The sequence below is a fragment of the Tachyglossus aculeatus genome, chromosome 10, assembly GCF_015852505.1.
Source record: "Tachyglossus aculeatus isolate mTacAcu1 chromosome 10, mTacAcu1.pri, whole genome shotgun sequence".
In the NCBI taxonomy this organism is placed as follows: Eukaryota; Metazoa; Chordata; class Mammalia; order Monotremata; family Tachyglossidae; genus Tachyglossus; species Tachyglossus aculeatus.
The window spans coordinates 53183834-53211306 of NC_052075.1; the positions used below are offsets into that span (position 1 = coordinate 53183834).

General features: G+C 48.2%; 1 protein-coding gene across 1 annotated transcript; it reads left to right on the forward strand.

Annotated features, from left to right (window-relative positions):
* The first annotated feature begins 8472 nt into the window (after nucleotides 1-8472).
* Nucleotides 8473-27140, forward strand: CCDC65 (coiled-coil domain containing 65). The gene is made up of 8 exons (XM_038752984.1): nucleotides 8473-8706; nucleotides 13900-14067; nucleotides 17272-17441; nucleotides 20465-20603; nucleotides 22521-22718; nucleotides 24406-24624; nucleotides 25421-25573; nucleotides 26765-27140. Exons 1-8 carry the CDS (start codon nucleotides 8575-8577, stop codon nucleotides 27065-27067), a joined length of 1482 nt encoding a protein of 493 aa, XP_038608912.1. The 5' UTR covers nucleotides 8473-8574; the 3' UTR covers nucleotides 27068-27140.
* The last annotated feature ends 333 nt before the right edge of the window (nucleotides 27141-27473 follow it).

Sequence of the window (27473 nt, forward strand, 5' to 3'; positions counted from 1 at the left end):
GGGACAACCTGATCACCTTGTATCCCTCCAGCACTTAGAAAAGTGCTTTGCACATAGTAAGCACTTAATAAATGCCATCATTATTATTATTATTAATATGTTTGGTTTTGTTCTCTGTCTCCCCCTTCTAGACTGTGAGCCCACTGTTGGGTAGGGACTGTCTCTATAGGTTGCCAACCTGTACTTCCCAAACGCTTAGTACAGTGCTCTGCACACAGTAAGCGCTCAATAAATATGATTGATTGCTTGATTGATTGATAGGAGGGCTAGGGTCAGGGTCAACTCAGGGTCAGGACCAAGCCAGGGTTGATTCTTGGTTGGGTTTTTTTTTTAGGGGGACATGCTTGGCACACAAGAACTTAACAAATGCTATATTATTCTCATGTTGATGATGATTGTCATTAATATTATTACATTTATCTTCATCATCAGGAGCAGTAGGTACTTCAGGGTTTAAGGTCCTGAACTAAAAGCCAGGCTGCTGCAACCGTTTCTGCCAGCTCAGGGGTCGGGGGGAGTCGGGAGAGAGTCCCTGTTTCTGGGGAGCCCAGGAAGGGATAGTAGAAGAAGCAGCGTGGCTCAGTGGAAAGATCCCGGGCTTTGGAGTCAGAAGTCGTGGGTTCAAATGTGACTCCGCCAATTGTCCACCAATTGTCAGCTGTGTGACTTTGGGTAAGTCACTTCACTTCTATGTGCCTCAGTTACCTCATCTGTAAAATGAGGATGAAGACTGTAAGCCCCACGTGGGACAACCTGATCACCTTGTATCCCTACAGCACTTAGAAAAGTGCTTTGCACATAGTAAGCGCTTAATAAATGCCATTATTATTATTATTATTATTATTATTACATGAAATGGGACATGCATGCACACACAATATCACATCATACCCACTGCAGTAGGCATACATACACACTCACACACACACACAGCCCCAGATCTAAACAGGAGCAGTGCGGCATAATGGATAGAGCACAGGCCAGGGAGTAAGAGCGACCCGGGTTCTAATGATTTAGCTCTATCATTTGTCTGCTATGTGACCTTGGACAAGTCACTTCACTTCCCTGTGCCTCAATTACCTCACCTGTAAAATGGGGATTAAGGTTATGAGCCCCGTGTGGGACAGGGACTGTGTTCAACCCAATTATCTTGTATCTACCCCAGAGCTTAGAAAAGTGCCTGGCACCTCCTACGCACTTAACAAATACCATAAAAAAAAAAGAAGCCAAAAAACGAAAGAAAAAAAAGTGCAGCCACACTTGGGGCAGTCACACCTCATCATCATCATCATCAATCGTATTTATTGAGTGCTTACTGTGTGCACAGCACTGTACTAAGCGCTTGGGAAGTACAAGTTGGCAACATATAGAGACAGTCCCTACGCAACAGTGGGCTCACAGTCTAAAAATAGACATATACACAGAGTTCCAGATATACACAGCCTCACATACACACACGACCACAGGCACACATCCAGCCATAGTAACCGGCTCACCCCCACACACGTATTCGGCGCCACTGAGAGAGATCCGGCCTGTGGGTCTCTCTGGGTGGTGCCTGGACACGAGGCAGGGACCAGATGACACAAAGCAAGTGGTGTCTGGCTCAGGCCGCTGCTCTCCCCGGGGCCTTTCCGTCCCATTTCCGACGGACATTCGGGGCCAGGCCCGGCTGACTGAAAAATGAGCTGTGTCCAATAGGACCCTACCCAAAAAGAATACCCTCCAGCCTGCCCCTGCCCTAGACAGGGGGCTGCAATCATCTGTAAAATGGGGATGAAGACTGTAAGCCCCACATGGGACAACCTGATCACCTTGTATCCCTCCAGCACTTAGAAAAGTGCTTTGCACATAGTAAGCACTTAATAAATGCCATCATTATTATTATTATTAATATGTTTGGTTTTGTTCTCTGTCTCCCCCTTCTAGACTGTGAGCCCACTGTTGGGTAGGGACTGTCTCTATAGGTTGCCAACCTGTACTTCCCAAGCACTTAGTACAGTGCTCTGCACACAGGAAGCGCTCAATAAATACGATTGATTGCTTGATTGATTGATAGGAGGGCTAGGGTCAGGGTCAACTCAGGGTCAGGACCAAGCCAGGGTTGATTCTTGGTTGGGTTTTTTTTTTAGGGGGACATGCTTGGCACACAAGAACTTAACAAATGCTATATTATTCTCATGTTGATGATGATTGTCATTAATATTATTACATTTATCTTCATCATCAGGAGCAGTAGGTACTTCAGGGTTTAAGGTCCTGAACTAAAAGCCAGGCTGCTGCAACCGTTTCTGCCAGCTCAGGGGTCGGGGGGAGTCGGGAGAGAGTCCCTGTTTCTGGGGAGCCCAGGAAGGGATAGTAGAAGAAGCAGCGTGGCTCAGTGGAAAGATCCCGGGCTTTGGAGTCAGAAGTCGTGGGTTCAAATGTGACTCCGCCAATTGTCCACCAATTGTCAGCTGTGTGACTTTGGGTAAGTCACTTCACTTCTATGTGCCTCAGTTACCTCATCTGTAAAATGAGGATGAAGACTGTAAGCCCCACGTGGGACAACCTGATCACCTTGTATCCCTACAGCACTTAGAAAAGTGCTTTGCACATAGTAAGCGCTTAATAAATGCCATTATTATTATTATTATTATTATTATTACATGAAATGGGACATGCATGCACACACAATATCACATCATACCCACTGCAGTAGGCATACATACACACTCACACACACACACAGCCCCAGATCTAAACAGGAGCAGTGCGGCATAATGGATAGAGCACAGGCCAGGGAGTAAGAGCGACCCGGGTTCTAATGATTTAGCTCTATCATTTGTCTGCTATGTGACCTTGGACAAGTCACTTCACTTCCCTGTGCCTCAATTACCTCACCTGTAAAATGGGGATTAAGGTTATGAGCCCCGTGTGGGACAGGGACTGTGTTCAACCCAATTATCTTGTATCTACCCCAGAGCTTAGAAAAGTGCCTGGCACCTCCTACGCACTTAACAAATACCATAAAAAAAAAAGAAGCCAAAAAACGAAAGAAAAAAAAGTGCAGCCACACTTGGGGCAGTCACACCTCATCATCATCATCATCAATCGTATTTATTGAGTGCTTACTGTGTGCACAGCACTGTACTAAGCGCTTGGGAAGTACAAGTTGGCAACATATAGAGACAGTCCCTACGCAACAGTGGGCTCACAGTCTAAAAATAGACATATACACAGAGTTCCAGATATACACAGCCTCACATACACACACGACCACAGACACACATCCAGCCATAGTAACCGGCTCACCCCCACACACGTATTCGGCGCCACTGAGAGAGATCCGGCCTGTGGGTCTCTCTGGGTGGTGCCTGGACACGAGGCAGGGACCAGATGACACAAAGCAAGTGGTGTCTGGCTCAGGCCGCTGCTCTCCCCGGGGCCTTTCCGTCCCATTTCCGACGGACATTTGGGGCCAGGCCCGGCTGACTGAAAAGTGAGCTGTGTCCAATAGGACCCTACCCAGAAAGAATACCCTCCAGTCTGCCCCTGCCCTAGACAGGGGGCTGCAATCATCTGTAAAATGGGGATGAAGACGGTAAGCCCCACATGGGACAACCTGATCACCTTGTAGCCCTCCAGCACTTAGAACAGTGCTTTGCACATAGTAAGCGCTTAATAAATGCCATTATTATTATTATTATTACATGAAATGGGACATGCATGCACACACAATATCACATCATATCCACTGCAGTAGGCCTACATACACACTCACACACACACAGCCCCAGATCCAAACAGGAGCAGTGTGGCACAATGAACCTGGGACTGGGATTCAGAGGGACCTGGGTTCTCACCCCGACTCTGCCTCTTTGCTGTGCTAACTTGGGCAAGTCACTTCACTTCTCTGGGCCTCAGTTAACTCATCAGAAAAATTGGGATTCGGACTGTGAGTATGTGCCAAGCACTCATCTAAGCACTGGGGTAGTTACACGGTAATCAGGTTGGACACAGTCCCTGTCCCACATGGGGCTCACAGTCTCGATCCCTATTTTACAGATGAGGTAACTGAGGCCCAGAGAAGTGAAGCGACTTGTGGCAAGGTCACACAGCAGGCAAGTGGCAGAGCCGGGATTAGAACCCTGTGTTCTATCCACTACGTCATGCTGTAAACACACAGTAACAATCAATCAATCAATCAATCATATTTACTGAGCGCTTACTACGTGCAGAGCACTGTACTAAGCGCTTGGGAAGTACAAATTGGCAACATATAGAGACAGTCCCTACCCAACATTGGGCTCACAGTCTAAAAGGGGGAGACAGAAAAAAAAAACCAAACATACTAACAAAATAAAATAAATAGAATAGATATGTACAAGTAAAATAAATAAATAAATAAATAGAGTAATAAATATGTACAAACATATATACATATATACAGGTGCTGTGGGGAAGGGAAGGAGGTAAGATGGGGGGATGGAGAGGGGGACGAGGGGGAGAGGAAGGAAGGGGCTCAGTCTGGGAAGGCCTCCTGGAGGAGGTGAGCTCTCAGCAGGGCCTTGTAACACACACACACACACACACACACACACACACACACACACACACACACGGCCAGTTCTCCCGGGCGCAGGTCCTCAGAGCCCTGGGATGCCTGCACTGGGGACTCCTGGCATCACCATGGAAACTGGAATCTCGACGTCTCCATTTCGGAATGCCATGGGGACAGGACTGGATTCGGGAAGGGGAGCAGCAACGCAGTGCCGGCACATGCCGCCGCAGAGGCGTTGGACTCGGGGTCCGGCCCTTGGTCTAGAGGCGCCGCAGCTGACCGCTGGCTCTGGAAGGCTGAAGGAGGGAGCAGAATCCACTGGGGACTGGGCACCAAGGGGGAGAGACAAGGGACCCTCCTAACCCCGGCCCTTTCCTACCCTGAAAGGGCTGTAGCATCCTCCTCACTTCTTTCAAACATGCCCATCATCCCTTACCCTAAAAAAACCCCTTCCTCACCCCATGGCTCCCTCCAGTTATCACCCCATCTCCCCCTCACCATTCCTCTCAAAACTCCTTGATTAATTTGTCTATTCCTGCCGCCTCCACTTCCTCTCCTCCAATTCTCTTTTCGCCCCATCTCCAATCCAACTCCCACCCCCTTCACTACACAGAAACTGCCCTCTCTAACGTCACCAGTCGCCTTTTCCTTCCTAAATCAAACAGCTTCTACGCCATCCTCATCCTCTTCGACACAGTACAGGCCCCACATGGGGCTCCCAGTCTTAATCCCCATTTTACCGTTAAGGTAACTGAACCACAGAGAAGTAAGTGACTTATGCAAGGTCACACAGCAAACAAGTGGCGGAGCCGGGATTAGAGCCGGACGGCTTTGGGGAAAGGAGTCAGCTTTCAGGAAACAATGTGGCCTAGTGGAAAGGGCATGGATCTAGGAGTCAGTAGACCTGGGTTCTAATCCCAGCTCTGCCCTTGAGCAAGCCACTTACCTTCTCTGTGCCTCAGTTATCTCATCTGTAAAATGGGGATTAATTCCTCCTCCCTCCGACTTGGACTGTGAGCCCCATGTGGGACACGGTCTGTGTCCAATCTGGTTATCCTGTATCTATCCCATAGCATAGTCCAGTGCCTAGCACATAGTAAGCGCTTATTATTATTATCAAATGCCCTCGTGTCATTTCCAATTTATAGCGATCTTATTGAAGGAACATCTCCTTCATGAAGCCTTCCCTGACTAACCCCTTCTATCCTCTTCTCCCACTTTCTTCTGCGGGGCTCCTACTTGCTCCTTCATTCATCCTCCCTCCCATCCCTGCAGCACATATGTATATATGTGTAATTCATTTCATTCATTCATTCATTCATTCATTCATTCATTCGTATTTATTGAGCGCTTACTGTGTGCAGAGGACTGTACTAAGCTCTTAGGAAGTACAAGTCGGCAACTTATAGAGACGGTCCCTCCCCAACAACAGGCTCACAGTCTAGAAGGGGGAGACAGACAACAAAAAACATGGAGACAGGTATCAAAATCATCATTAATATCCTTTTCCCCCCTCTAGACTATGAGCTCGTTGTGGGCAGGAATGTGTCTACTCGTTGTTATATTGTAATAATAATGATAATAATGCTAATATTTGTTAAGCGCTTACTATGTGCCATGCACTGTTCTAAGCACTGGGGTAGATACAAGGTAATCAGGTTGTTCCAAGTGGGGCTCCAATCTCCATCCTGATTTTACAGATGAGGGAACTGAGGCCCAGAGAAGTGAAGTGACTTGCCCAAAGTCACACAGCTGACAATTGGCAGAGCCGGGATTAGAACTCATGACCTCAGACTCCCAAGCCTGGGCTCTTTCCAGTCATTCATTCATTCAATCGTATTTATTGAGCGCTTACTGTGTGCAGAGCCCTGTACTAAGCACTTGGGAAGTCCAAGTTGGCAACATATAGAGACGGTCCCTACCCAACATTTCCACTGAGCCACACTACTCTCCCAAGCGCTAAGTATAGTGCTTTGCACATTGTAAGCGCTCAGTAAATATTATCGAATTAATGAATAGCAACGTATGGATGTATTTCTCCAGAACGTCCTCTCTTTAGCCAGTACCCCTTCCAGACTGTAAGCCCGTTGTTGGGTAGGGACCGTCTCTGTATGTTGCCGACCTGGACTTCCCAAGCGCTTAGTATAGTGCTTTGCACACAGTAAGCGCTCAGTACATATTTACTATTCTATTTATTTTATTTTGTTAATGATGTGCATCTAGCTTTACTTCTATTTATTCTGATGACTTGACACCTGTCCACATGTTTTGTTTTGTTGTCTGTCTCCCCCTTCTAGACTGTGAGCCCGCTGTTGGGTAGGGACCGTCTCTATACGTTGCCAACTTGTACTTCCCAAGCGCTTAGTACAGTGCTCTGCACACAGTAAGCGCTCAATAAATACGATTGAATGAATGAATGAATGAATGCATATGTTGCCAACTTGTACTTTCCCAGCGCTTAGTACAGTGCTCTGCCCACAGTAAGCGCTCAATAAATATGACTGAATGAATGAATAAATGCGAATGAATGAATGAATGAATAAATAAATACGAATGAATGAATGAATGAACGAAAGTACCATAAAAAATGAATATGTTGCCAACTTGTACTTCCCCAGCTCTTAGTACAGTGCTCTGCACACAGTAAGCGCTCAATAAATATGATTGAATGAATGAATGAATAAATACAATTGAATGAATGAACGAATGAATGAATGAACGAACGAAAGTACCATAAAAAATGAATATGTTGCCAACTTGTACTTTCCCAGCGCTTAGTACAGTGCTCTGCACACAGTAAGCGCTCAATAAATACGATTGAATGAATGAATAAATACGATTGAATGAATGAATTAACAAACAAACAAATGAATGAACGAAAGTACCATAAAAATGAATATGTTGCCAGCTTGTACTTCCCCAGCGCTTAGTACAGTGCTCTGCACACAGTAAGCGCTCAATAAATACGATTGAATGAATGAATGAATAAATACGATTGAATGAATGAATGAACGAATGAATGAACGAAAGCACCATAGAAAATGAATATGTTGCCAATTTGTACTTCCCAAGCGCTTAGTACTAGTGCTCTACCCACAGTAAGCGCTCAATAAATACGATTGAATGAATGAATGAATATGTTGCCAACTTGTACTTCCCCAGCGCTGAGTACAGTGCTCTGCACACAGTAAGCGCTCAATAAATACGATTGAATGAATGAATACGATTGAATGAATGACTGAATAAATATGTTGCCAACTTGTACTTCCCCAGCACTTAGTACAGTGCTCTGCACACAGTAAGCGCTCAATAAATACGATTGAATGAATGAATGAATAAATACGATTGAATGAATGAATAAATACGATTGAATGAATGAACGAACGAACGAATGAATGAACGAACCATAAAAAATGAATACGTTGCCAACTTGTACTTCCCCAGCGCTTAGTACAGTGCTCTGCACACAGTAAGCGCTCAATAAATACGATTGAATGAATAAATACGGTTGAATGAATGAATGAATAAATACGATTGAATGAATGAATGAATGAACGAACGAATGAATGAACGAACGAAAGCACCATAAAAAATGAATATGTTGCCAACTCATACTTCCCCAGCGCTTAGTACAGTGCTCTGCATACAGTAAGCGCTCAATAAATACGATTGAATGAGTGAATAAATACGATTGAATGAATGAATAAATACGATTGATTGATTGAATAAATGAATGAATGAATGAATGAATGAACGAACGAACGAACCATAAAAAACAGTTGGGTTCGATTTCCTCCCGCTATGCGGTCCTCCTGACGGCAGGGGGCGCAGACCCCCGAGGGCGCTCTGCTCTCCTTCCTGCCGGGAGCCGTCTCGCTGGCCCGGCGGGTTGCTAGGAGACGGGGACGCGGCCTAGTGACAGGTGGAAGCGTCGCCTAAGGTGCCAGGCGAGGCCGGGGGCTACTGTCGCCTTTGCCAGTCCTGCCAGTCGGTAGGGGTCAGTTCGGCCACAACCCCCGCGACCACCGAGCATGCCCCGGAGAGGCAAGAAGCTCAAAGCCCCCCTCAGTGAGGAGGAGAAGGTCCTCCTGCTGCAGCAGCAGCTGCTGGCCGAGGAGGAACGGGTTAAGAAGAGGGAGGATCTGCTGAGCCAGTTCCTCAAGGTATATCGGATTTATTGAGCGCTTACTGTGTGCTGAGCGCTGGGCTTCTACTACTAATGATGGTACTTGTGAAGCGTTTACTACGTGCCAGGCACTGTATGAAGCGCTGGATACAAGCACATTGAGTTCCTGCCCCATGTGGGGCTCACAGTCTCAATCCCCATTTTACAGATGGGGTAACCGAGGCCCAGAGAATCAATCAAACAATCGTATTTATTGAGCGCTTACTGTGTGCAGAGCGCTGGACTTCAACTACTAAGGATGGTACTTGTGAAGCGTTCACTACGTGCCAGGCACTGTACGAAGCGCTGGATACAAGCAAATTGAGTTCCTGCCCCATGTGGGGCTCAGTCTCAATCCCCATTTTACAGATGGGGTAACCGAGGCCCAGAGAATCAATCCATCAGTCGTATTTATTGAGCACTTACTGTGTGCAGAGCGCTGGACTTCAACTACTAAGGATGGTATTTGTGAAGCGTTCACTACGTGCCAGGCACTGTACGAAGCGCTGGATACAAGCAAATTGAGTTCCTGCCCCATGTGGGGCTCACAGTCTCAATCCCCGTTTTACAGATGGGGTAACCGAGACCCAGAGAATCAATCCATCAATCGTATTTATTGAGCGCTTACTGTGTGCAGAGCGCTGGACTTCAACTACTAAGGATGGTACTTGTGAAGCGTTCACTACGTGCCAGGCACTGTACGAAGCGCTGGATACAAGCAAATTGAGTTCCTGCCCCATGTTGGGCTCAGTCTCAATCCCCATTTTACAGATGGGGTAACCGAGGCCCAGAGAATCAATCCATCAGTCGTATTTATTGAGCACTTACTGTGTGCAGAGCGCTGGACTTCAACTACTAAGGATGGTATTTGTGAAGCGTTCACTACGTGCCAGGCACTGTATGAAGCGCTGGATACAAGCACATTGAGTTCCTGCCCCATGTGGGGCTCACAGTCTCAATCCCCATTTTACAGATGGGGTAACTGAGGCCCAGAGAATCAATCAATCAGTCGTATTTATTGAGCACTTACTGTGTGCAGAGCGCTGGACTTCAACTACTAAGGATGGTATTTGTGAAGCGTTCAGTACGTGCCAGGCACTGTACGAAGCGCTGGATACAAGCAAATTGAGTTCCTGCCCCATGTGGGGCTCACAGTCTCAATCCCCGTTTTACAGATGGGGTAACCGAGGCCCAGAGAATCAATCAATCATATTTATTGAGCGCTTACTGTGTGCAGAGCGCTGGACTTCAACTACTAAGGATGGTATTTGTGAAGCGTTTACTACGTGCCAGGCACTGTACGAAGCGCTGGATACAAGCAAATTGAGTTCCTGCCCCATGTGGGGCTCACAGTCTCAATCCCCGTTTTACAGATGGGGTAACCGAGGCCCAGAGAATCAGTCAATCAATCGTGTTTATTGAGCGCTTACTGTGTGCAGAGCGCTGGACTTCTACTACTAAGGATGGTATTTGTGAAGCGTTCACTACGTGCCAGGCACTGTACGAAGCGCTGGATACAAGCAAATTGAGTTCCTGCCCCATGTGGGGCTCACAGTCTCAATCCCCATTTTACAGATGGGGTAACCGAGGCCCAGAGAATCAATCAATCAGTCAATCGTATTTATTGAGCTTTTACTGTGTGCAGAGCGCTGGACTTCAACTACTAATGATGGTATTTGTGAAGCGTTTACTACGTGCCAGGCACTGTACGAAGCGCTGGATACAAGCAAATTGAGTTCCTGCCCCATGTGGGGCTCACAGTCTCAATCCCCATTTTACAGATGGAGTGACCGAGGCCCAGAGAATCAATCAATCAGTCGTATTTATTGAGCACTTACTGTGTGCAGAGCGCTGGACTTCCACTACTAAGGATGGTATTTGTGAAGCGTTTACTACATGCCAGGCACTGTATGAAGCGCTGGATACAAGCAAATTGAGTTCCTGCCCCATGTGGGGCTCACAGTCTCAATCCCCATTTTACAGATGGGGTAACCGAGGCCCAGAGAATCAATCCATCGATCGTATTTATTGAGCGTTTACTGTGTGCAGAGCGCTGGACTTCAACTACTAAGGATGGTATTTGTAAAGCGTTTACTACGTGCCAGGCACTGTACAAAGCGCTGGATACAAGCAAATTGAGTTCCTGCCCCATGTGGGGCTCACAGTCTCAATCCCCGTTTTACAGATGGGGTAACCGAGGCCCAGAGAATCAATCCATCGATCGTATTTATTGAGCGCTTACTGTGTGCAGAGCGCTGGACTAAGCGCTTGGGAAGTACAAGTTGGCAACGTATAGAGACAGTCGCTACCCAACAGTGGGCTCACAGTCTAAAAGGGGGAGACAGAGAACAAAACCAAACATACTAACAAAATAAAATAAATAGAATAGATATGTACAAGTAAAATAAATAGAGTAATAAATATGTACAAACATATATACAGGTGCTGTGGGGAAGGGAAGGAGGTAAGATGAGGGGGATAAGTGACTTGCCCAAGGTCACCCAGCAGACTAGTGGTGGAGCCAGGATTAGAACCCATGACCTTCCGACTTCCAGGCCCGGGCTGTAGCTCAGTGGAAAGAGCAAGGGCTTTGGAGTCAGAGGTCACGGGTTCAAATCCCAGCTCCGCCAATTGTCAGCGGTGTGACTTCGGGCAAGTCACTTCACTTCTCTGGGCCTCAGTTACCTCCTCTGTAAAATGTGTGAGCCCACCGTGGGCCAACCTGATCACCTTGTAACCTCCCCAGTGCTTAGAACAGTGCTTTGCACATAGTAAGCGCTTAACCAATACCATCATAATTCTAATAATAATTCTAATAAATACGATTGATTGATTCAGCTCATTCTGGTTTCTGTCTTCCCCAGGAAACCATGCACTCCCCTTGCCCTCCTCTACCCCCCACACCCACATACACTCCAAGCAGCCTCAGGGAATTAAAGTGCCCAGAGAATGGACAGCTGTTCAGAACATCCGGGAGTTGGAAGTGTGGAGTGGGTGATGGTCCACTTGGTGTCATGTCCACACTACCATTTTATAATAATAATAATAATAATGGCATTTATTAAGCACTTACTATGTGCAAAGCACTGTTCTAAGCACTGGGGAGGTTACAGGGTGATCAGGTTGTCCCAAAGGGGCTCACAGTCTTCATCCCCATTTTACAGGTAACTGAGGTCCAGAGAAGTTTTAAGTGACTTGCCCAAAGTCACACAGCTGACAAGTGGTGGAGCCGGGATTTGAACCCATGACCTCTGACTCCAAAGTCCGTGCTCTTTCCATTGAGCCACGCTGCTTCTCTGTTCAGTGTTCTAGTGTTCTCTCCCAAGTGCTTAGTACAGTGCTCTGCACACAGTAAGCGTTCAATAAATAGGATTGAATGAATCAATCTGTATTTTTCCTCCTCCTCCCCTCATCATTTGTAAATTTGTTTTGTCTCTCCTCCACACCCTATTAGTCACCCTTGCACTTGGATTTGCAACTCTCCCTCAGCCCTACAGCACTCATTCATTAAATTGTATTTATTGAGCACTTACTGTGTGCAGAGCACTCACTAAGTGCTTGTACTCATGTACAAACACTCATGTACATATCCATAATGCATTTATTTACATCATCTATCTCCCCCTCTAGACTGTAAACTCGTCATAGGCAGGAAACGTGTATACCAACTCTGTTATACTGTACTCTCCCAAGTGCTTAGTATAGTGTTCTACACACAGTAAGCGCTCGATAAATACAATTGATTGATTGTAAGGTCCCTGAGGGCAGGGAATCTGTGTTTGGCAATTACTCTACTCTCCCAAGAGTTTACAACGGGGCTCTGCTTGCAGAAATCTCAATAAGTTCCATTCACTCAGTCGAGCAATGGTATTTACTGAGCGCAGAGCACTTCACAAAGCGTTTGGGAGATTACAGTACAATAGAGTTGGTAGCCAGGCTACCTGCCCACAACAAGCTTACAGTCTAAAGGGGGAGGCAGACATGAAAACAAATTACAGATTTATTCTGATGGTATTGACACCTGTCTGCTTGCTTTGTTTTGTTGTGTCTCCCCATCTAGACTGTGAGCCCGCTGTTGGGTAGGAGCCGTCTCTATATGTTGCCAACTTGTACTTCCCAAGCGCTTAGTACAGTGCTCTGCACACAGTAAGCGCTCAATAAATACGATTGAATGAATGAATGCAGTACAATAGAGTTAGCCACATTCCCTGCCCACAACAAGTTTACAGTCTAAAGGGGGAGGCAGACGTGAAAACAAATTACAGATTTATTCTGATGGTATTGACACCTGTCTACTTGTTTTGTTTTGTTTTCTGTCTCCCCCTTCTAGACTGTGAGCCCGCTGTTGGGTGGGGACCGTCTCTATATGTTGCCAACTTGTACTTCCCAAGCACTTAGTACAGTGCTCTGCACACAGTAAGCGCTCAATAAATACGATTGAATCAATGAATACATAAAGAGCTATGAGGCTGAGGGAGGAGTGAACATCACATGCTTAAGGGGAAAGATCCAAGTGCATAGGAGATGCTGGAGGGAGAAGGATGAGAGACTCATAATAATAATAATGGTCTAAGCACTTAAGGTGTGCCAAGCACTGTTCTGAGCACTGAGGTAAATGCAACATAATTAGGTTGGACACAGTCCCTATCTCACATAGGGCTCACAGTCCTCATCCCCATTTTACAGATGAGGAAACTGAGGCCCAGAGAAGTGAAGTGACTTGTCTAAGGTCACACGGTAGGCAAGTGGCAAAGTTGGGTTCTTCCTCCCTTCAAAGCCCTACTGAGAGCTCACCTCCTCCTGGAGGCCTTCCCAGACTGAGCCCCCTCCTTCCCCTCTCCCCCCACCTCCTTCCCCTCCCCACAGCACCTGTATATATGTTTGTACATATTTACTACTGTATTTTGCTTGTACATATTTACTATTCTATTTATTTTATTTTGTTAATTTGTTTTGTAGTCTGTCACCCCTTTCTAGACTGTGAGCCCGCTGTTGGGTAGGGACCGTCTCTATATGTTGCCAACTTGTACTTCCCAAGCGCTTAGTACAGTGCTCTGCACACAGTAAGCGCTCAATAAATATGATGGAATGAAGAGGGGAGATGAGGGGAAGGTCTCTTGGGGGAGATGGGAGTTTAGTGAGGCCTTGAAGGCGGATGGATTGAGTGGGGGCCGTGTATCTCACCCCGCAGGACAAGCTGGCGAAGGAGGAGCACCACAGCGCCCTGAACCTCAATAAAATCAACACACAGTGGAGGTCGGTGCTGAGGGAGGTTAAGGCCACCGAGCTGCGCAAAGACATCGAGATCCTGTGCCAGACGTTCGAGCGGGTGGTCGACTGCAAAGACAGCGTCATCAAGGTACCCGGTTCTCTTGCAGCTAACCCAGTGCTTAGAACGTGCTAGGCACACAGTAAGCCCTTAAAAAGTACCATAATTATTACCAAGGTAGGACCAGGGCCCTGCACTTAATAAGTGCTCAATCAATCAATCAGTCAATCAATCAATTGTATTTATTGAGCGCTTACTGTGTGAACACTGTACTAAGTGCTTGGGAAGTACAAGTTGGCAGCATATAGAGACAGTCCCTACCCAACAGTGGGCTCACAGTCTAAAAGGGGGAAATACGATTGATTGATTGACCGGGCATTTGGAAGGAAGAAAATCAGTCAATCAATCAATCGTATTTATTGAGCGCTTACTGTGTGCAGAGCACTGTACTAAGCGCTTGGGAAGTATAAGCTGGCAACATATAGAGACAGTCCCTACCCAACAGTGGGCTCACAGTCTAGAAGGGGGAGACAGAGAACATAACCATACTAACAAAATAAATAAATAGAATAGATAGGTACAAGTAAAATAAATAGAGTAATAAATATGTACAAACATATATACATATTTACAGGTGTTGTGGGGGAGGGAAGGAGGTAAGATGGTAATGACAACGACATCAGCCAGTTGAATTTGCTGAGTGCTTATTGTGTGCAAATGAAGGAGTGACATATTTCCTGCCCACACAGAGAGTCCATCCCTAGTTTGTAAGCTCTTTGAGGGTGAGGATGGTGTGTACCAGCTCTAATGTATAGTACTCTCCCAAGTACTTCGTAATACAAGTGGAAATGGATGTGTACACTACCCTCAAGAAGGTATATTGGGAAGAAGCTTAAACGTGCATGCCTCGTGGCAAGATCACGAGCTTGGGAGTCAGAGGACCTGGGTTCTAATCTCAGCTCTGCCACTTTCATTCATTCATTCATTCATTCATTCAATTGTATTTATTGAGCACTTACTGTGTGTAGAGCACTGTACTAAGTGCTTGGGAAGTACAAGTTGGCAACATATAGAGACGGTCCTTACCCAACAGTGGGCTCACAGTCTAGTCTGCTGTGTGACCTTGAGCAAGTCACTTCACTTCTCTGTGCCTGTTACCTCATCTGTAAAATGGAGATGAAGACTGTGAGCCCCAGTGGAACAGGGACTGCGTCCATCCTATTTACCTGGTATCTACCCCAGTGCTTAGAACAGTGCTTGGTACTTAACAAATGCCATAGTAATAATAATATTAAGCGCTGTTGGGCTGGGAGGCTTCTCAGCTGTGTGGCCTTGGGTAAGTCACTTCACTTCTCTGGGCCTCAGTTTCCTCATCTGTAAAATAATAATAATAATAATGATGGCATTTGTTACTATGTGCCAAGCACGGTTCTAAGCGCTGGGGAGGATATAAGGTGATTATTTTGGTCCCCCTTCTAGACTGTGAGCCCACTGTTGGGTAGGGACCGTCTCTATATGTTGCCAACTTGTACTTCCCAAGCGCTTAGTACAGTGCTCTGCACACAAAAAGCGCTCAATAAATACGATTGAATGAATGAATGAAAGGTTGTCCCACGTAGGGCTCACAATCTTAATCCCCATTTCACAGGCGAGGTAACTGAGGCCCAGAGAAGTGAAGTGACTTGCCCAAAGTCACACAGCTGACAAGTGGTGGAGCTGGGATTTGAACCCATGACCTCTGACTCCCAAGCCTGTGCTCTTTCCATTGAGCGACGCTGCTTCTCTAATGAGGATTAAGCCCTATGTGGGGCAGGGACTGTGTCCAACCCAATTTGCTTGTATCTATTCCAGCGCTTAGTATGGTGCCTGGCACATAGTAGGAAGCAGCGTGGCTCAGTGGAAAGAGCCCGGGCTTTGGAGTCAGAGGTCATGGGTTCAAATCCCGGCTCCGCCACTTGTCAGCTGTGTGACTTTGGGCAAGTCACTTCACTTCTCTGGGCCTCAGTTCCCTCATCGGTAAAATGGGGATGAAGACTGTGAGCTCCTCGTGGGACAACCTGATTACCTTGTATTTATCCCAGCACTTAGAATAGTGCTTTACATGTAGTAAGCGCTTAACAAATACCAACATTATTTTTATTATTATTATAGTAAGCACTCAACAAATACCGTTATTATTAATTATTATTATTATTATGAACAAAAGGAGCAAGTCAGGACAACCTGATTACTTTGTATCTACCCCAGCGGTTAGAACAGTGCTTTGCACATAGTAAGCGCTTAACAAATACCAATATTATCATTATTATTATTATAGTAAGCGCTCAACAAATACCATTATTATTAATTATTATTATTATTATGAACAAAAGGAACAAGTCAGGACAACCTGATTACCTTGTATGTACCCCAGCGCTTAGAACAGTCCTTTGCACATAGTAAGCGCTTAACAAATACCAACATTATCATTACTATTATTATAGTAAGCGCTCAACAAATACCATTATTATTAATTATTATGAACAAAAGGAGCAAGTCAGGACAACCTGATTATCTTGTATGTACCCCAGCGCTTAGAACAATGCTCTGCACATAGTCAGCACTTAACAAATACCAACATTATCATTACTATTATTATAGTAAGCACTCAACAAATACCATTATTATTATTATGAACAAAAGGAGCAAGTCAGGACAACCTGATTATCTTGTATCTACCCCAGCGCTTAGAACAGTGCTTTGCACATAGTCAGCACTTAACAAATACCAACATTATCATTATTATTATTATAGTAAGCGCTCAACAAATACCATTATTATTAATTATTATGAACAAAAGGAGCAAGTCAGGACAACCTGATTATCTTGTATCTACCCCAGCGCTCAGAACAGTGCTTTAAACATAGTCAGCACTTAACAAATACCAACATTATCATTGTTATTATCATAGTAAGAGCTCAACAAATACCGTTATTATTAATCATTATTATTATGATGAACAAAGGGAGCAAGTCAGGGCGACTCAGAGGGGAGTGGGACAAGAGGCAAGGGCGGGGGGTTAGTCAGGGAAGGCTTCTTGGAGGCCTGTCCGTGCGCACCGTCGGGGCACGGGGAGGACGATGAGGGGGCGGGACCACGCACAGGCCACACCCACTTACGCACAGCCCCGCCCCTCCGCGTACAGGCCACGCCCACTCGCGCACAGCGCCCCCCCCCCTCCGCGCGCATGCTCCGCCCGCGCGAGCGCGAGCCCAGGCCCCGCCCTCCTCCCCCTCCCTCTCCCGCCCCGCCCAGTCCCTCGCCCAGGACCTGTCGGAAGCGGAGGAGCAGTACGCGCATGCGCTGCGCAGCCACCTGCACAACATCGACCAGCTGCTGGACCTGCAGCGCCACCGCCTGGCCTACCTGGAGGAGTCGTACGCGTCGGAGCTGGAGGCCCTCAGCAGGGAGTTCGACCGCGAGAGGTGGGGCTCGGTCTGGCCCTCCTCCACTCAGTCTATCGTACTGCTTGGGCGCTTACTATGAGCCTAGCACTGTCCTAAGCGCTTGGGAAGGTACAGGAAAAGAGCCCTGAGAAGCAGCATGGCTCACTGGAAAAAGCACGGGCTTTGGAGTCATTCATTCAGTCGTATTTATTGAATACGATGGAGGACAGGAGACTTCCTGACTCCCAGTTCTGTGTCATCTGCTCTTCTGCGCATCAGGCAGAAACTCCTCACCCTGGGCTTCAAGGCTGTCCATCCCCTGGCCCCCTCCTACCTCACCTCCCTTCTCTCCTTCTCCAGCCCAGCCCGCACCCTCCGCTCCTCTGCCACCGCTAATCTCCTCACCGTTAGGCCTCGTTCTCGCCTGTCCCGCCATCGACCCCCGGTCCACATCATCCCCCGGGCCTGGAATGCCCTCCCTCTGCCCATCCGCCAAGCTAGCTCTCTTCCTCCCTTCAAGGCCCTACTGAGAGCTCACCTCCTCCAGGAGGCCTTCCCAGACTGAGCCCCTTCCTTCCTCTCCCCCTCGTCCCCTTCTCCATCCCCGCATCTTACCTCCTTTCCTTCCCCACAGCACCTGTATATATGTCTGTACATATTTATTACTCTATTTTGCTTGTACATATCTATTCTATTTATTTTATTCTGTTAGTATGTTTGGTTTTGTTCTCCGTCTCCCCCTTTTAGACTGTGAGCCCACTGTTGGGTAGGGACTGTCTCTATATGTTGCCGACTTGGACTTCCCAAGCGCTTAGTCCATTGCTCTGCACACAGTAAGCGCTCAATAAATACGATTGATACTAAGCGCTTGGGAAGTCCAAGTTGGCAACATATGGAGACGGTCCCTACCCAACAGCGGGCTCACAGTCTAGAAGGGGGAGACAGACAACAAAACAAAACATGTTAACAAAATAAAATGTGCGGAGGGAGGGCATTCAATCAATCAATCAATCGTATTTATTGAGCGCTTACTGTGTGCAGAGCACTGTACTAAGCACTTGGGAGGTACAAGTTGGCAACATATAGAGACGGTCCCTACCCAACAGTGGGCTCCCAGTCTAGAAGGGGGAGACAGAGAACAAAACCAAACATATTAACAAAATAAAATAAATAGAATAGATATGTACAAGTAAAATAAATAAATAGAGTAATAAATACGTACGAACATACATACATATATTATTATTATTGTTACAAGACAACAATAAACAGTTACGTTCCCCATCCACAGTGAGCTCACACTGCCCACGGACCCTCAAGGAAATCCTGAGTGAAGGGGGATGATGATGGTATTTGTTAAGCGCTTACTATGTGCAAAGCACTGTTCTAAGCGCTGAACATGGGGATGGGGAGGCTGGGAGCAGGGAACTGAAGGGCCATCAGTAATGATGATGATGAAGGTGGTGGTGGTATTTGTTAAGCGCTTACAATGCTTTGCACACAGTAAGCGCTCAATAAATATAATAATGATGGTATTTGTTAAGTGCTTACTATGTGCAAAGCACTGATCTAAGCGCTGGGGAGGTTACAAGGTGATCAGGTTGTCCCACGGGGGGCTCACAGTTTTAATCCCCATTTTACAGATGAGGTAACTGAGGCACAGAAAAGTGTAAGTGACTTGCCCAAAGTCACACAGCTGACAGTTGGCGGAGCCGGGATTTGAACCCATGACCTCTGATGCCAAAGCCCACGCTCTTTCCACTGAGCCACACTGCTTCTCAAGTGTGACTGAATGAATGAATGTTCTTCAAAGTACTGTTAGAGCACTGTTCTAAGCTCTGGAGTAGATACAAGCTAATCAGATTGGACACAGTCCCTGTCCCACATGGGACTCACAGACTTAGTCCCCATTTTACAGATGAGGTAACTGAGGCACAGAGAAGGGAAGTGACTCGTCTAAGGTCACACAGCAGACAAGTGGCAGAGTTGGGATTAGAACCCACGACCTCTGACTCCCAGAGCCACGCTCTATCCATTAGGCCATGCTGATTCTGTAATACTAACACTCTCTTGTTCTTATTATTATTATCATTGTTATTATTGTTAAACATGTGAGAGTAAGTGGACCAAAACAGCAGCTGGAGGGATTTAAGCTAGGTGCTTAGCTTAAATTAGGCCATGCTGATTCTGTAACACTAACACTCTCTTGTTATTATTATCATCATCATCATCATCAATTGTATTTATTGAGCACTTACTATGTGCAGAGCACTGTACTAAGCGCTTGGGAAGTACAAGTTGGCAACATATAGAGACAGTCCCTACCCAACAGTGGGCTCACAGTCTAAATGGGGGAGACAGAGAACAAAACCAAACATACTAACAAAATAAAATAAATAGAATAGATATGTACAAGTAAAATAAATAAATAAATAAATAGGGTAATAAATATGTACACACATATATACATATATACAGGTGCTGTGGGAAAGGGAAGGAGGTAAGATGGGGGGATGGAGAGGGGGACGAGGGGGAGAGGAAGGAAGGGGCTCAGTCTGGGAAGGCCTCCTGGAGGAGGTGAGCTCTCATCAGGGCCTTGAAGGGAGGAAGAGAGCTAGCTTGGCGGATGGGCAGAGGGAGGGCATTCCAGGCCCGGGGGATGACGTGGGCCGGGGGTCGATGGTGGGACAGGCGAGAACAAGGTACGGTAATAATAATAATAATTATTATTATTATTGTTATTATTATTAAACATGTGAGAGTAAATGGACCAAAACAGCAGCTGGAGGGATTTAAGCTTAGCTAGGTGCTGAAATGGGAAGCAGAAGGAGGGGATGGACCTTATGAAGAGGTTAGGTGTCCCCCCTGGCCCGGGCTGGGATTGGGGTAGCGGAGGCTGGGCTAAGTGGCCCCGGGGTGGGGGGCCGGTCTAGTCAGCCCTGTGATGTCTTAAGTTCTCCCTGTTCGTGGTGGCTATGGCAGAGGCTCCCCTAACGGTCCCAACCTGGGGTACTGCACGCTCCCCCCGCCTTACCCCCTGCTTGGGCCTCCCCTGCCCCCAGGAAGATGATCATTGACCACCACGAGAAGGAGAGCCGTTACCTCCAGGACGTCTTCCTGGCCATGGAGCAGACCTTCACCGACACCGAGTACGAAGGCAAACTGGAGTTCCAGAGCATGAGGGATGACCTCAAAAACAAGGTAGGGGCTGTGGATGAGGGGCACTGGGGAGGGTCCAGAGAGGAGAGACAAGACCTGCTGGAGGGTGGCCTTCCTCCGTTCCAGGCTTGGACCCTACCCTTGGATAGGAGCAGCCATCAATCAAGCAATGCTATTTTTTTCATCAATCAATCAATCGTATTTATTGAGCGCTTACTGTGTGCAGAGCACTGGACTAAGCGCTTGGGAAGTACAGGTTGGCAACATATACAGTCCCTACCCAACAGTGGGCTCACAGTCTAAAAGGGGGAGACAGAGAACAAAACCAAACATATTAAGAAAATAAAATAAATAGAATAGATATGTACAAGTAAAATAAATAAACAAATAGAGTAATAAATATGTACAAACATATATACATATATACAGGTGCTGTGGGGAAGGGAAGGAGGTAAAATGAGGGGGATGGAGAGGGGGATGAGGGGGAGAGGAAGGAAGGGGCTCAGTAAGCATTTAATATAATAATAGTAATGATGATGGCATTTGTTAAGCGCTCACTATATGCCAAGCAACGTTCTAAGCACTGAGGTAGATACAAGGTGATCAGGTTGGATGCAGTCCCTGTCCCATGTGGGGCTCCCTGTCTTAATCCCCATTTTACAGATGAGGTAACTGAGGCACAGAGAAGTTAATACTTGCCCAAAGTCAGACAAGTGGTGGAGCCAAAATTAGAACACGGGCCCACTGACTCCCAGGACCGTGCTCTTTCCGCTAGGCTATGCCGATTCTCAAACGTATTATTTATCATTTGTTCATCACGTAGGACAGTACATTAGAGTTGGTAGGCACAGTCCCTGCCCTTAAGGAGCTTACAGTCTACCAGGGGAGACAGATAGAATAAATTAGAGGTAGGGGAAGCAACACAGGATAAGGATATGGACCTAGGGACAGTGGTGGAGGGAATACCAAGTACACAGAGGATGCAGAAGGGAGGAATAAGGTTAGTCATGGAAGGCTTCCTGGAGGAGATGTGATTTCTAGAGGGCTCTGAAGATGGGTAGAGTGGTGGTCTGTGGCATCTGCAGCCCACCTCCACAGCTGTGTCCCCACCCCAGGAAATCACCCTACCTAGCCAGGGTGTGACAGACTGTGTAAAGGTGAAATATCAGGAGGAACAAAGCCAGGGTGGAGGAAACCACGTGTGTTATTTGGTAAGCGCTTACTTTGTGCTAAGCACTGTACTAAGTGATCGGGTTAATACAAGAGGATCAGGTCAGGAAATGGCAAAAGGACCCCAGAATTCAGGGCCAGCCCCCTGAGGGCACCTGGTGACAGTCTCAAAGGGGGCGGGGGGATGGACAGGAGGAGCCAAGGCCCTGCCCACTGGAAGCGGTCATTCAGCATGAGGAGACTGGGGTCATAATAATAATTGTGGTATTTGCTAAGTTCTTACTAGTCAGGCACTGCACTAAGCACTGGGTGGATCCAAGCAAATCAGGTTGGACACAGTCCCTGTCCCACGTGGGGCTCACAGCCTCAATCCTCAATCCCCCTTCTAGACTGTGAGCCCACTGTTGGGTAGGGACCGTCTCTATATGTTGCCAGCTTGTACTTCCCAAGCGCTTAGTACAGTGCTCTGCACACAGTAAGCGCTCAATAAATACGATTGATTGATTGATCCTCATTTTACACATGAGATAACTGAAGCCCAGAGAAATGAAATGACTTGCCCAGGGTCACATAGCAGACGAGTGGCAGTAATACAGGAAAGTCAGCCTCTCCCCTCAATAAGTGAGTCTCCCGCTGCCCTCCATTTGGGAACCCCGGCCTCTTCCCCACCCTCTCTTGCCCCTCAGGCCGCCGGGCCCCACGGGGAAAGGAGCCAGGGAGGTCCCCTCAGCTCTGCCCCTCCTAATCACCTCCTCCTGGGCCCGGGGCAATGGCCCCTGTCCCCCCCAGAACGTGGAGGAGAAGCATTACCTGCGGATGCAGCTGGAGAACGTGGTGGAGGACCTGTGGAGGAGGTTCCAGCAGGCCCTCAAGAGCTACACCGATGCCACTGAGGATCGCAAGATGGCCTTTGAAGCCCTCAAGGTCAAAGATGAGAAGAGCTCCCGGGAGATCGACATGCAGATGAAGAAGCTGCAGAAACTCCAGGTTGGTGTTGGAGGGCGGGGTGGGGGGTGTTAGGATGGGGGAAAAGGGGAGCAGTCCTCTCCCTTTATGCTCCGGGCTACCCCCAGATGCAACTGCCCCATCAGGAGACAGTGACGCCCCTCCCCACCCCCCAAGCCCATCCGCCAATGCTCAGCGGCTATTCCCTGGCGTAGTTCTAATAATAACAATAATGATGATGATGATGGCATTTATTAAGTGCTACTATGTGCCAAGCACTGTTCTAAGCGCTGGAGAAGTTACAAGGTGATCAGGTTGTCCCACGGAGGGCTCACACGTCAATCCCTATTTCACAGATGAGGTAACTGCGGCACAGAGAAGTGACTTGCCCAAAGTCACACAGCTGAAAATTGGCGGAGCCGGGATTTGAACCCATGACCTCTGACTCCAAAACTCATGCTTTGGTGGCACAGCGTGACACCCTGTTCTTTGGTCAAGGAGTGTGGGTCCGGGGATGAGGGTCACAGAGCGGCCCCGGCCCCCCCAGCACTCATACACCCCAAATCAGAGCTGGTCTGAGCCCAAACCCCCAGCGGGCATCCTTGTCTTCTAGGTCGCTGGACGCGGGTAAGCGCTTAACAAATACGATGAAATTTTTAAAATAAATTATTTTACTTTGTTATTTTGTTTTGTTAGTATGGTTGGTTTTGTTCTCTGTCTCCCCCTTTTAGACTATGAGCCCACTGTTGGGTAGGGACTGGCTCTATATGTTGCCAACTTGTACTTCCCAAGCGCTTAGTACAGTGCTCTGCACACAGTAAGCGCTCAATAAATACGATTGATTGATTGATTGATGAAATGTATGGGTACCGGGCCCGATCGGCCATTCTGCTGTTTAGCCACCAGGGGGCCCGATGGAACTGGGGACCGGCCATTCCGCCTTTAGCCACCAGGGGGCCCCATTGATCTGGGACCGGCCATTCCGCTTTCAGCCACCAGGGGGCCCCGTGGTGCTGGGGACCTGTCATTCCGCTGCCAGGCACCAGGGGGCGCCACGGCGCTGAGGACCGGCCATTCCGCTGCTAGCCACCAGGGGGCCCCCCAAGGCGCCGCGGTCCGGTGCTTTTCCGCCTCCATCCCCTCCATAATAATAATAATAATGGCATTTATTAAGCGCTTACTATGTGCAAAGTACTGTTCTAATTGCTCTCCATCCCCCATCTTACCTCCTTCCCTTCCCCACAGCACCTGTATATATGTATATATGTTTGTACATATTTATTACTCTATTCATTTTACTTGTACATATCTGTTCTATTTTGTTCTATTTGTTCTATTTTGTTACATTTCTGTTTTATTTTGTTAGTATGTTTGGTTTTTTTCTCTGTCTCCCCTTTTAGACTGTGAGCCCACTGTTGGGTAGGGACTGTCTCCATATGTTGCCAACCTGTACTTCCCAAGCGCTTAGTACAGTGCTCTGCACACAGTAAGCGCTCAATAAATACGATTGATTGGGGAGGTTACAAGGTGATCAGGTTGTCCCACGGGGGAGCCCACAGTCTTAATCGTCATTTTACAGATCAGGTAACAGAGGCACAGAGAAGTGAAGTGACTTGCCCAAAGTCACACAGCTGGCAATTGGCGGAGCTGGGATTTGAACCCGTGACCTCTGACTCCAAAGCCCTAAATAATCATACTAATAAACCTCTGCCCCTCCACTGTCCCCCAGGACTCCATCGCCATCCTGAAGAACAAGATTGCGGTGCACACGCGGGAGTGCGAGGAGCAAAACCGGCACATCCGCGAGGACAAGGACATGGTCCTCCGGCAGCTAAGGAGGCTCAAGAGCCAGATGAACCAGGCCCGGGCGAAGGGCCGGAACTCCCTGGCCAAGCTGACCCTGGAGAGCAGTGCCGCCCTCCAGGCGCTCAGGAAGCTGGTCGCCAAGGTGTGGGGCCTGCCCCACCCCATCTCCCTTCCTTATCAGACCCACCCCCCCCCCAAGCCCCGTGAGAATAATAATAATAATGGCATTTATTAAGCGCTTACTCCGTGCAAAGCACTGTTCTAAGCACTGGGGAGGTTACAAGGTGATCAGGTTGTCCCACGTGGGGGCTCACAGTCTTCATCCCCATTTTACAGACGAGGGAACTGAGGCCCAGAGAAGTGAAGTGACTTGCCCAGAGTTACACAGCTGACAATTGGCAGAGCATTGTGGCCTAGTGGGTAGAGCATGTGTCTGGGAATCAGAGCACCTGGGTTCTAATTCCCGCTTCGCCGCTTGGTCTGCTGTGAACTTGGACAAATTACCTCACTAGTGACTAATGCTGGGGAATTAGCTCAGACGGTAGCGCGCTCCCGTAGCATGCTAGAGGAAGCGGGGTCGATTCCCACATCCCCAACTTTACGGGAGCAGCATGGCGAAGTGGATGGAGCAGAGCCAGAAGGTCACGGGTTCTAATCCTCATTCTGTCCCTTGCCTGCTGGGTGAACTTGGGGAAGTCACTTTACTTCTCTGGGCCTGTCTCCTCATCTGTAAAACAGGGATTGAGACTGAGAGCCCCACATGGGAGGGGGACTGTGTCCAAACCGATTTGCTTGTATCCTCGGCCGTGCTTAGTTCATTGCCTTGCTCATAGTAAGCACTTAAATACCATAATCATTAATAACAATTTGATCCCCGCCATCAAGGGGCTTACGGTCTAGGGAGGGACGGTAGCCGCTTCCCATCCCTCGTCCCCCAGGGCGACCTGATCCTGCGGTTGGCCGAGCTGTGCCGGAAGCTGGAGACGGAAGAGGAGAAGGTCCTGCCCTTCTACACCACCCAGCTGAACGCCGAGGAGCAGGAGGAGGTGGAGCAAGAGGTCTGGGAACAGCCCTCGCTGGAGCTGACCAAGGTGAGGACCCTCAGGAGCGCGGGGACGGGCACAGAGGATGCTCGTGGTTGTCCCTCCATCTCCGTGTCAAACAGAAACTCCTCACCACTGGCTTTAAAGCACTCAACTATCTCCCCCGCTCCCACCTCACCTTGCTACTCTCCTACTACACCCCAGCCAGCACACTTCGCTCATCTTCTGCCAACCTTCTCACTGTACCTCCATCTCGTCTATCTCGCCACCGCCCCCTCTTCTACATCCTGCCTCTGGCCTGGAACCTCACCATACCTCGTTCTCCTCACCGTACCTCGTTCTCGCCTGTCCCGCCATCGACCCCCGGCCCACGTCATCCCCCGGGCCTGGAATGCCCTCCCTCTGCCCATCCGCCAAGCTAGCTCTCTTCCTCCCTTCAAGGCCCTGCTGAGAGCTCACCTCCTCCAGGAGGCCTTCCCAGACTGAGCCCCTTCCTTCCTCTCCCCCTCGTCCCCCTCTCCATCCCCCCATCTTACCTCCTTCCCTTCCCCACAGCACCTGTATATATGTATATATGGTTGTACATATTTATTACTCTATTTATTTATTTTACTTGTACATATCTATCCTATTTTATTTTGTTGGTATGTTTGGTTTTGTTCTCTGTCTCCCCCTTTTAGACTGTGAGCCCACTGTTGGGTAGGAACTGTCTCTATGTGTTGCCAATTTGTACTTCCCAAGCGCTTAGTACAGTGCTCTGCACATAGTACGCGCTCAATAAATACGATTGATGATGATGATGATGATGGAACGCCCTCCCTCCTCATATCCAGTGTTTAGAACAATGCTTGGCACATAGTAGCGCTTAACAAATACCATAATTATTATATCCAACAATGGCTGTCCCCCACTTCAAAGCCTTATTAAGGCCCATTTCCTCCAAGAGGCCTTCCCTAAGCTCCCCTTCCCTCTTCTCCCACTCCTTCCTGCATCACCCTCACTTGCTCCCTTTATTCACCCTCCATCACAGACCCACGGCACTTCTGTCCATATCTGTCATTTATTTATTTCCATTACTGTCTCCCCCTCTAGTCTGTAAGCTAGTCGCGGGCAGGGAATGTGTCTTTTTATTGTTCTATTGTCCTCTCCCAAGAGCTTAGTACAGTGCTCTGCACCCAGTAAGCGCTCAGTAGATACAACTGAATGAATGAAGAGCTGTGCCCTCCCCATCCCCCACAGCTGATGGAGGACTACAGCGGGCTGGAGCGGTTCTGGCAGCGCTACAACAAGGTGAAACTGGAGCAGCTGAGCCTGGCGCAGCGGCGGGAGGAACTGCTGGTGGCCAACGGGCAGCTGCGGGAGGTCCTGCGCTGCTACCTCAACGGCATCTCCGTCAACGAGGACGTGCTCCGCCATGAGAACTCGCTCCTCATCATCCGGGGGCCCAGACGCCCACCGGCCCCAGCCCCCCGGCCCGCCCCGGCCCCCGAGCCCGTGCACAACGTCATCGAGGCCGCCCACATCGCCTCCCGGATCCTGTGATGTGCCCCCGCCGAACGCCCGATTAAAGTTTCTCCTAGTCATCGTGGTACTTGCTACCTTCTGCACACAGTAAGCGCTCAATAAAGATGATTGAATGGATGAATCATCATCATCAATCGTATTTATTGAGCACTTACTGTGTGCAGAGCATTGTACTAAGCGCTTGGGAAGTACAAGTCGGCAACATATAGAGACAGTCCCTACCCAACAGTGGGCTCACAGTCTAAAAATGAGTGAATCCAGGGCCAGGCCCCCTCCTGCCACCTGCTCTGATGTCCTCCAGGCCCATCTTGGCCTGAACTGAGATGACCTCTTCCCCATTCTCTCCCTTCCTCCATAGGATAGGCCCCTTGTCGCCCTCCCACAGCGGGATCTGGGCCCCCAGGGTGGCTAGGGGCAGTGCCAG

Coding starts and splice junctions, on each gene's coding strand:
- CCDC65 (XM_038752984.1), top strand. CDS start 8,575: ATGCCCCGGAGAGGCAAGAAGCTCAAAGCCCCCCTCAGTGAGGAGGAG. Junction 20,604..22,520: donor GGGATGACCTCAAAAACAAG/GTAGGGGCTGTG, acceptor TGTCCCCCCCAG/AACGTGGAGGAGAAGCATTA. Junction 25,574..26,764: donor CCTCGCTGGAGCTGACCAAG/GTGAGGACCCTC, acceptor CATCCCCCACAG/CTGATGGAGGACTACAGCGG.